The sequence below is a fragment of the Bufo gargarizans genome, chromosome 3 (assembly GCF_014858855.1).
Source record: "Bufo gargarizans isolate SCDJY-AF-19 chromosome 3, ASM1485885v1, whole genome shotgun sequence".
Lineage (NCBI taxonomy): Eukaryota > Metazoa > Chordata > Amphibia > Anura > Bufonidae > Bufo > Bufo gargarizans.
The window spans coordinates 103701340-103712473 of record NC_058082.1 but is presented as its reverse complement, the minus strand read 5'-3'; the positions used below and the strand labels follow the sequence as shown (position 1 = coordinate 103712473).

At 38.5% G+C, this 11134-nt stretch overlaps 1 protein-coding gene across 2 annotated transcripts in view; it reads left to right on the top strand.

Annotated features, from left to right (window-relative positions):
• Positions 1–9979, top strand: part of HOXC11 (homeobox C11) — a 12179-nt gene extending 2200 nt beyond the window's left edge. The window contains exons 1-2 of one of the 2 annotated variants that reach the window (XM_044286196.1): positions 5461–6183; positions 8056–9979. In XM_044286196.1, coding sequence (XP_044142131.1) covers positions 5484–6183; positions 8056–8288 — 933 coding nt within the window. In that variant the 5' untranslated portion in view covers positions 5461–5483 and the 3' untranslated portion in view covers positions 8289–9979. Of the gene's footprint in view, positions 1–5460; positions 6184–8055 lie in introns of those variants that run through there. The other variant, XR_006388268.1, reaches the window with a different exon arrangement.
• The last annotated feature ends 1155 nt before the right edge of the window (positions 9980–11134 follow it).

The window sequence follows — 11134 nt, the reverse complement described above, 5'->3', positions numbered from 1 at the left end:
TCCCCTCTCTCTCTCTCTCTCTCTCTTTCGCTCTCTCTCTCTCTCTCTCTTTCTCTCCATCTGTCTCCCTCTCTATGGTGTGTCCAATCTCTTTCTTTCTTTTTTCTTTCTTTCCTTTTTTTTTCTTTCTTTTTTTTTCTTTCTTTCTCACTCTATTTCCTTCCACTCTCCAACCACCCTTCTTTATTTTCTCTTCCCTCTCTTTCTTTCTTTCTTTCTTTCTTTCTTTCTTTCTTTCTTTCTTTCTTTCATTCTTTCTTTCTTTCTTTCTATTTCTTTCTTTCTCTCCTCTCTCTTTCTCTACTGCCCTCTCTTCTCTCTCTCTCTCTCTCTCTCTCTCTCTCTATGCACCTCTCTATCTCTCTCTACTCTATTTTCTGTTTTCTCTTTTGCCTCTTTTTTCCCCCTTCACTCTCTCTTCTACCTATTTTTTATAGCCTTCACCTCTTCTCTTACTATTCTATTTGTCCATTTTCACTCTTCCTTTCTGTCTCTCACCCTCTCTTTTTCCTTTTCTGCTTTGTTTGTTTCTCTCTCCCAATATTCCTTTAGGTCTCCTTCTCCCCGCTCTCCCTCCTACTACTTCACTCTATTTTCCATTATCTATGTTTTCTATATTTCTATTGTCTTTCTCTTCCTTTTACCTTTGTATTGTCTATAAATATTTTTTCCACTCTTCTTCCCCTCTATTCCATTCTGTATCCTATAATCTACTTGACTCTCCTTTAATCTACCTGTCTCTATCTGTCCCTTTGTTTCTGCTTCTCATTCTTCCCTATTTCCCTGTGTGTTTCTGTCCAAATCTTTTCTCTACCTAATTCTCTGAAGAATAATAATAATAATAATAATAATAATAATAATAATAACAACAACAACAATAATAACAATAATAATATCATCTTTTTCTGACTCTCTCCTCACCCTGTCTATTTTCTTCTTTACTCTCTTCTCATCCTTTATATTTTTCTCTCTTAATCCTACTTTCTGAATTATAATAATTATATTAATCTCCTTTTATCTTCTCTCTCTCCCCCTCTCTCTCTCTCTCTCTCTCTCTCTCTCTCTTTTTCTCTACTCCTCGCCCCCTCTCTGTCTCTGGCCTACATCCGATAAAATGTATAATTTCTGCCATGTGGGGTCATTAATATTTTCTCCACGTTGGCCACTTGTGGCTATTTTGCCGCAATTCAGGTTTCCTTTTACACTCAGGCGGTATTTAGTAATCTTTCTTTATGGCTGCGGGTTGCAGTTGTTTTCTTGTGCCCAGGACTCATAGTTAGGAAGTAATTACTGCACTGGATTGGTGGGGAAACATCTACTTAAAAGCATCTCACAGACATGTCATAAAGGGAAGAATGCTGCAGCAAGGAGCAAAGGCGCAAATATTTACTAAGAGCTCCTTCTGTCGCCCGCAGTCGTCTATATGCTTCTTCCCCTATAGAAGGCATGATTCCTGTCCAGACAGGGGGACAGTTATGTCAAACAATTACAATGGATTTTAAAGCACATGCCTGTCCATTAGACCAAAACTAGTTCTAAATGACCCATAAAAAGAGATGATAGGTAGATAGATAGATAGATAGATAGATAGATAGATAGATAGATAGATAGATGATAGATAGATAGATAATTGATAGATATAGACAGAATGACTGAAAAGCACAGAGATAGATAGATTAGATAGATAGATAGATAGATAGATAGATAGATAGATAGATAGATAGATAAGTATAGTTCTATTGGACTTGCCAAATGTATTTTGTAGATTGCTAAAGTGGTACAGAAAAAAATGTCCTGTCATATGGCACCATCCATCATAATAAATAAAGTACCGGCTGACAATTGCCATATTATTATTATTATTATTATTATTATTATTATTACATTTCTTAAATGTTTAAATAGAGAGATGGTTGTATACATCTCACACACACGCTACAATATACACTAGTTGTATCTGTTGTGTGACTATTTCAGTTTATCTATAACATCAGCTTCAGACACCATTATGTGGCACAGCACCTTTATAAATACCATTCAGTACAGGCAGCTCTGTGTAAAGTATCATTCTTCTCCCCAGTAATCAGATTATTCTCTTTCTTTATCTTTTTTTTTTTTTTACGACTCCATCTATATAGATTTGTCTGGAAAAGTAAGATTCATCAAGATTCATCAGTAGGAGCAGACAATAGTATTCATTATCACACCAGAACTCTTCTGAAATGTATAACCTTTTACTTTGAAACTTAATTTCAGCAAAAAATTCCCAAAAGACAATAGTGTGAGCAAGGGATGGATAGTAAAGACTGTGAGTGAGCAGAACTATGCACATGGGGAATGGTGGTGTTACTAAGGCTCTGGGGGGTTGGGGGCACCTAAAGAAAATCCCAGACTGCTGCTCTATTCAGGGTTTTATGGTGGTCAGGAAATTGACATTGGTCAAATTCAAGTGCTCTGACTCCCCAGCTGTCTCTGCTGCAGAACCTTGCAGCCAGCTATGAAATCTTTACTCTTTACTTGGTTTAAGCGACAAAGCATAGGTCAGGCTTAAGTGATCTGCACATTTAATGTGAGGTGCCATTCTACTACACCCATTACTGGAAAACATCAGTTCCCAGACTGACTAATAGCTTGGTCCATGGGCTGCTTTCTGCATCCTATTCTCTGGTGCCTTGTGATATTGTGAAATTCTTCAGTTGATTGAACCCCACTCTTAACAATACATTCATCATACACATGACCTGAACAATTCACCATATCCAAGTTTTATACCTACCAATGAGTATGTTTTAATATTTGTAAAAAAAAATAGAGTGTCTATAGCACACATCTGTGGGTTAATGCATAATGTACACTTTTCCATACAAGTAGAGATACAGAAATAGATATATGAGATATTAGTAGAGATGGAGAACTCTAGCTATGTGCACATACACATATATCACATATAGGCACAAACACACATATGATGCAGGTCTATCTAAATGCAGTGTGATGTGCTAAGCTCCTCTGTACATGATGTTCGATATTGTGGCTGTCTGTGTTGTAATGGATGAGAGGTTGCAAGAAAAAACGACTCCCATAAACAATAGCTTAAGGTTATTAGTTTGTATCAGGTCTATCAAATGCCAAGTAAAACCACGAGTGACACTTTAATTAAAACTTGGGCGCTGCAGGCGACATTCCCAGAGTTAACGCAGGTAAATTGCAAACCCACACAATAGCTGAGCTGATAATGTTTTCTTGTATATGGGCAGTGCATTGGTAATTCCTGCTTGATTCATGGGGCCACTGAAATTACTATATTCTAGAAATTACACAATATCATAATAAAGAATAATTTCAAAAAGTACAGGGGAACTCCCTGACAGTATTTCTCTGTTTAGCCTCTTCCGGATATCTTTATTGGCTTATGGTTTATTGGTTTATTAGATTCTGTTTGATGTTAAATTTCAAAATGTAAGTGATTCAGTGAGATTGTTTTATTGTGACTCCTGTAATCTGCATATACGAGCGAACTGCATTTTCAATTCTGAATACTATATATATATATATATATATATATATATCTGTATCTAGCTTTCTAATTATTTATATTGTATCGTTACATAATAATGCCTCTGAATATAATTGTTTCTAGAAGATTTATAATGTTCTAGAAAATAAGGCAGCGAAGGCAAATGCATGTAAAACAATACACTAATACACTCCTTGCACGTAAGTCAAATGATGGCGCAGAATCCAAAATAATTTGGCAATTTTCCATATTATATAGTGTTTATATTTGTCTAAACGAAATTCAGCTATGCGAAAATAATATATTAATCTATATTAACTAGCTGAGTGCCTGATTGCGGGCCTGACCAAATGAAGCAGGAGTAGATAAAGTGTTTTTGAAGCTTATATTTTTTGCAAATTGATGTTTTTTGTTTTTTTTTAAATCTAAATATACCCGTACTTAGGAATGCAAAATATAGACTGATGGATAGACAGATAGATAGACGGATAGATAGTATTGCACGTGTGTGCCTCCTGATGAAACTATTCTGAGATATTGTGATATAGAAATAAATCTTATATCTATATACCTATATATTTTTTGTATCCCCCCCCCCCCCCCCCCCAACCCTGAATATGAACACTCTGCAATTTTGAGCTTTGATACGGCTTTGGTACAGTGTGAACAGTGTGAAACATTATAAAAGTATATACCTAGAAATATAGACAAATAATTGATCTTTCTCTCTGTATATATATATATATATATATATATATATATATATTTCTTGATTCTCTCTATTTCTCAGTCTCTCTGTCTCTGTCTTTCTCTTTCTCCCACTCACTCTATCTCTTTCTTTCTGTCTCTCTCTCTCTCTCTCTCTCTCTCTCTCTCTCTCTCTGTCTCTGTCTGTCTCTGTCTATCTGTCTCTTTCTATCTGTCTCTTTCTCTCATCAGCATGGCTATGTTCTCCCAGGCTGTGTGCTGTCCTTTTGGTCATGTCAGAGCAGTGTTAGTGGTTTCATCAGCACATATCTAGCAGTCTGTGTGACTCCCCAAGTGGCAGCTCTACCACCCATTGTGGTGAATGTGAAGTTATTTTACAAGCCCCTGTAATATGACTGGACACAGGCTGCCCTGGCTTCATGCTAGGTGTGCTCTGAACTTTCAATGTCCGCATTTAGTCCTATTAAAGCCTGGCTTATCTTGAGGTCTCTACCTCCAGCGTGCTGTTGATTTATTCTGTGGCTGACATAAAAAAAAACAATATCCTCAAGTAAAGCAATTAGTTATTGGAAGAAGCCTGCGAATTCTCGTCCTGAGCCCAGAATGGTGGACAGATGTATATACCTCTCTGCACTTAAGCTGCAATTTACAAATGTTTCAAGACTTACTGACCCCCCAAACCCGCATGGCCCCCCCAAGCATTTGCATTTGATCTTTCCAGAAAGCCTTTCTCTGGGTCCCCCAACCTCAAAGTTTGAAGCATTAGGTGGGAAAAATAAGACTTGACCTATTTCTAGTGAGTGCAAATCCCCGTGACAGGGGAGCAAAATCTAGAAAGCAGAGACCAAATTGAAAACTTCAAAAGCCCCCCCCCCCCTTTCCTCCTTCCCCATTCTCCCTCCCAGCCACCCCCTGAAATGCTCCTTCTACTGCCTCTCCTGCTCAATGCACACAAGGGGAGTTGCCTAAAAGAGAGAGGGGGGAAAAAAAGAGATGAATACAAATCTGCAATTGATTTTCATAATGTTTCTGCGGTGTTTGAAAACCAATCGTTGTTGAACCTCAGTGAGATCTTACCTAAGTGAACCCTCCTACGCATCTAAGTGCTCTGGACTGATATATGGCGATATCTACTTGGGCATCACGTGCTCCTGGGGAGAGACTAAGACGGACAGCGCGTCATCCAGCCTTCCCAAATTTTTCCCCCTCTGCAGATCGCCTCCTAAACCTCTATCTATAGAGCCAGAAAGGGAGAAAGATGTTTAACTCGGTCAACCTGAGCAACTTCTGCTCCCAGACGCGCAAGGAGAGGAGCTCAGAATTTGGAGATCGACCAGCCTGCACCTCCAACCTGTACCTCCCCAGCTGCACCTACTATGTCCCCGAATTCTCCACTGTGTCCTCCTTCCTGCCCCAGGCCCCCTCACGCCAGATCTCCTACCCGTACTCCACCAACCTCTCCCAGCCAGTCAGGGAGGTCTCGTACGGTCTAGACCCTTCCAGTAAATGGCATCCCAGAAGCAATTATGCCTCCTGCTACCCTGCAGCTGAGGATCTGATGCACAGAGAGTGCCTCCCTCCTTCCTCCAGCATGACCGAAATGCTAATGAAAAACGAAAGCGTCTACAGCCACCACCACCACCATCACCACCACCACCACCCCAACTCCAACCATCCCTCCACAGGATTCTACACCAGCATGAGCAAGAACACTGTGCTGCCCCAGGGCTTTGATCGCTTCTTTGACAATGCTTATTGTGCCACTGACAACCAGACAGAGGACTGTGTGCCCAAGGGCGATGCCAAGCTGGACACTGACCCCCAATCTAGTGCTCTGTCAGCCGGAGGGGACCAAGGGCTTGACCAGGAGGACGAGGAGGAGAACACCAACCCTGGCTCCTCAGCCTCTTCCACGTCTGTCAACAACAAGGAAGGCAGCAAGGGCAGCAGCAGCTCCAGTAGGTAGAGGCAGCATTGAGGGGAGGGGGTGCAGGGGGTGAGCCCGGTGTTTGCTCGGTCACGTTTTATGTGGAGTTTTATAAGCATTCAAAGGATTTTATTAAAGCTACAAAAGCTCTTTCTTCCAAGCACAGGGGGGATTTTACGATGGGAAAGCTCTTTGGGGGAGAGACTCTTATAGAAGGGGAACAAATAAACAAGTAGGTTTTATGCTGCACTTTGGAGACGGCGTTTGGCTTGCTCTGCCCATGGCAGGGCTTGGTGCGAACCGTTCACTTTGATCATGAACTTTCAGGGGCATTTTTTAGACGGTTCTGTTTGTGCTCTGTGGAGGTGAAAGCCAATTGGGCAGAAAATAACCTTGGCTGCTTCCTGTGCCTGCATTTCTCAGCCCTTTCCTGCTGTGTGTGTGCTCCCTGTTCAGACAGACAATGCCATTCTGTTCTTCTCCCTTCATTCACATGGCCTCACAATCGCATCAGAACCTGAATATCATGTGTGAAGCCATCTAGATTGGCAGCATGTTGGGTTCTCTGTGCAGATCGTTCTGTTTCTTTCATTTCTCAGAACAAATTGCATGTGCAGGGGCTCTGTGACTGCTCCCCCTATGGTACAGACCAATCCTGCGAGAAACAAAATGTCCAAATTAGTCTTTTTTCCCCCATTGAATGCATGCAGATAAGCATAAAGCCTGTTTTAGTGCATGTCCTGTGTCCTGTGCAGGTCTTGTGATTTGTCTTTTTTTTTTCTATCATGCTGTCTTCACGAGGATTGCCAAAAATAATAAGTACAGCAGGTTATTTTGCATGGTGAATTGACTCATTAATGATTTGATTATATCAATGGAATGTGGTTGCAATTCTGGAATGTATGTTGTAATTCTCTTTGCGTTCGATATGAAGCATGCAGTGCAGGGTTTGGGTAGATTTGCATATTTGCAAATGCATCTATAGCACCTCTACGAGTTGTTAATATTGTGCCTGTGTGTGTGTGTGTGTGTGTGTATATTAGATGCTTGCACATTAATTCACACATGTGGCCACTTCTCTTTTAATATTGTAAAAAAAATATATATATATATATATATACTGTTCTTATATATGCATCAAGACATGAATACATCTGTGCATTATAGTTTTGTATGTAGGCACACACATAGAGGCGTTTAATACATGACTATGTATGGATACAACCTATAACATTTAGTATACTGTAATACAAGCTTGTGTACACAGCTTTATTTGGCATTGACGAGTTTTTGGACGTATATGTGCCCATATAGGCATTTACATAATTGAGCTGTGATATAAGTACACTCAGAGAGCTGTAGGAGGCGGGCTTCATTAGTGTAACACATGGCAAACATGGGAAGACACATGTACATATGTCACGTATGTATTCAGCATCATGCAGAGCTATGGGTTGGCTTTAATGGATACAAAATGAAATAGATTGTGATGTATAGAAATGTAGGTCTATTTTAATGCATATATTTCTATCTATTTATCTGTATGTGGCTATCAATATCTATTATCTATCTCTATGTATTATTTATCTATCTATTATATATCTATATCGTTTGTATGTATGTATCTATCGACACACATATCCTATGTATATGTGTGTGTGTGTTGACACATACAAATATATATATATATATATATATATATATATATATATATGGTTGTTTTACCATATATGCTTATATATAAAGTATACACAACTATATATTGTCACAAATATCCCAGTATCTACATTAAATAAGGTACCCAGGTTTTGATGTTATTTTGCATACTGTAATAATATTGTGCCCAAATATTACTGTCAGCTACAAAGTTCCTGATATTACTTGTATTTTTACTTTTTTTAAGGTGCTCCCCGCACAAGGAAGAAGAGGTGCCCGTATTCCAAATTCCAGATCCGGGAGCTGGAGAGAGAATTCTTCTTCAATGTGTACATCAATAAGGAGAAGAGGCTTCAGCTGTCTAGAATGCTAAACCTTACCGACCGCCAGGTTAAAATATGGTTTCAAAACAGAAGAATGAAAGAGAAAAAACTAAGTAGGGACCGACTGCAGTACTTTTCTGGGAACCCTCTGCTGTGAAGTATCTGCCTGGGAGCCCCTCTCATGCACTGTACCGGTCCTGCACAGGATCATTGACACATGGTTTGCAATCTGAGCCCTCAGCCCAGCTCAGAGCCTCTGCTCTTTCTTTGTTACATATTTGTATATGTACATTCTAATTATTATTATTACCAGGTAACTGAAGGAGCAGTGTGAGGAGCACTTGATGTAAACTTAACCCAACAAGGGACAAACTGGGACTTCTTGTCTTTCTTTTTCTATTTTTATTTAAGTACTGTTGAAGACCTGGATCTCCTCATTTTTTTTCCTAGATCAATGCTTGCAGAAAGTCTGCAGCTGTGAAAATACTCTCCATCCTTGCCATTGTTTGATAGACTTTGAGGATACGCCAATCAAAATGGAGATAGTGGCCAAAGTTTCTATGAATTGTGGTATTTGTAGAAGGATAACTGTTTGCTCGAGGATTTGTGAGTGCAAGTGAGTGAATGTGAGAAATGCCTGTGTATCTCTCCTCGTTATGTTTACCATATTTGATCCTGAACTGTTTCTGTTGTCAAATTAATGTTGTATGATTTACAGACGTGTGAAGGGGTTAAACCATATACACAAGGTTATGGTCACATACAAGGGGTTTTTGTTGTAAAATAACCCCCCTCCAACAAAGTTACCACACTTACCACCCACACCAGTACATCATTATACTTGTGTGTATTGTCAAGAACACACATATATATATATATATATATATATATATATATACACACACACACACACACACACATAATAGAGATTAGGGTCAAGTGTATCAGTCAGTCAGTATTTCAGTATGAGCGAATAGTCAATGCCACCATGTTGGCTATAGTGTTGCAATGTGATGTCCTGTAATCGCCTCTGTCAGTCCGCATTTTGGGGTCAAAGTGTTACACGAGGGCCTATGTGTGCCTATTTCATAATTATCCCCAAAACAAATTATGTGGATCTGTGCAATACAATGCGAAGAATTCGCGTTAATTCCATACATTCGATTTTTTTCTTCCTTCTTCCTTTGGCCCAAAGATTTTTATTGTCAGTAAATAAGCTGTGTCTGATCCATCCCTTGTAAACTCTTTCCATAGTCACAGGAAAAATAAAGTACTCTTTTTTTAAGAGATTAGTTATAATTTATACACCGAAATACATGGATTTTCATTAGTCTGACCATTGTAATACACAAAAGCACAACTATTTCCTCCAAAGGAAGAAGCATTACTACATGGTGAAGATGAAGAGTAACGACAAAGCAGTTTGTAAATGAATAAAACAATTGGTAATGTCTCGTGCATGTATCATTCTGTGTAAAATAAAGAAATTACACCTCTTTGTACATAGTGTCACCAGAACAGCCTTCTTCCAGCTCACATGTGGTCAGCAGAACAGTGGCCTCATGATGCTCATATAGGCAGCAGACCTTGGAAATACCAATAATGCCATTATTTATTTTATATGGGAGCACGAATGATGATGTCAGGTCTATGCTATAGGCCAAAAATATACAGAATTGCAAGGCAGAAAAATCCTGACAAATTCCTACAGTGAAACATGTGCAAAGGGGATGACTGGGTCATTGTCGAAATTCTGAAAAATCGTGTTTTGGGCATGTTTCTCATAAAGCAAACAAGCCGGGATTAAACAGCTGTCCAGAATGCTTTATTTGCCTTCAGTGAGGTTAATCTAAATCTACATGTCCTGAATATTAAATAATAGTCTGTATTCACTGGATCTGGCCTGCTGATAAGGCCTTACTTTACTGCTGCAGAAAAGATTTCTGTGCAAACATTTCTGAAATCTTTCTATTTTAATTTATCTCTCAATCCTCTATATGTATTTGTGTACGTGTGTCTATATAGGTATATGTAGGTGCAATACACACAAACACACACATATATAAGGTGAGTAGATAAATAGACAGATAGATAGATAATACATAGATATAGATAATAGATAATACATAGATATCGATAATACATAGATAATAAATAGAGATAGATTGATTGCAGACAGATGATATATACCTTTACCAATTAATGTTTATTTCTACCCAAACAAGTAAATAATTTACATATAAAAACATGGGATAAAATTCCACCAAATATAATCTGTTTACTTTACCATTTATTTAATATCTGCAATTATTTTAAGCTCTATCTATCTGTATCTATTTATCATTTGTCTAATCATTATTGATTGTAGTTAAATATTCTTTCTATCTTCCTTGCTTTCTTGCTTTCCTTTGACAGTTAGCTAAAACAAAGCTATTATTCTGCTCAATTTGAACCTTAAAAATAATAAAATGTTAAAACGTCCAAATGTAGAGCAGCTAATTCCGTAACAGCTGAGGATGCAGTGACAAAAGAGAACAGTCTAGACAATGTCATAAAGACTAGAGCCCTAAACTGCTTATTTTTTCTTAATTACTCTGTGGGGCCAAAGGCAGAGACTTCAGCAGTAAACAGTAAACAAATAGGAACGTGTCTGTAGATGAGGTGGGGGGGGGGGGGGGGTCCAGTTGTATGCATTATTATAATTATTAATATTGTTGTCGTTATTATTATTATTATTATTAATAATCACTACATTTTTAAGTCTTTCAGCCCAGTATCTGGAGGGTTAGTTCAAAGTTTCTCTAAGTTGAAATGGAATGTAGCTGTAAAACTCAAGTTTATAGACCATGTGGGAGTTTACAGCATAGTGAGCTCCTCTGCCAAGTAAGAAAGTGCCTTTAACTCCTAGAATACCACAAAGTATTTATGCTTTACTCTCTCCCTTTATGAAAATGTCTGTACTGGTTGAATTGAGAAGATAGATAGATAGATAGATAGATAGAT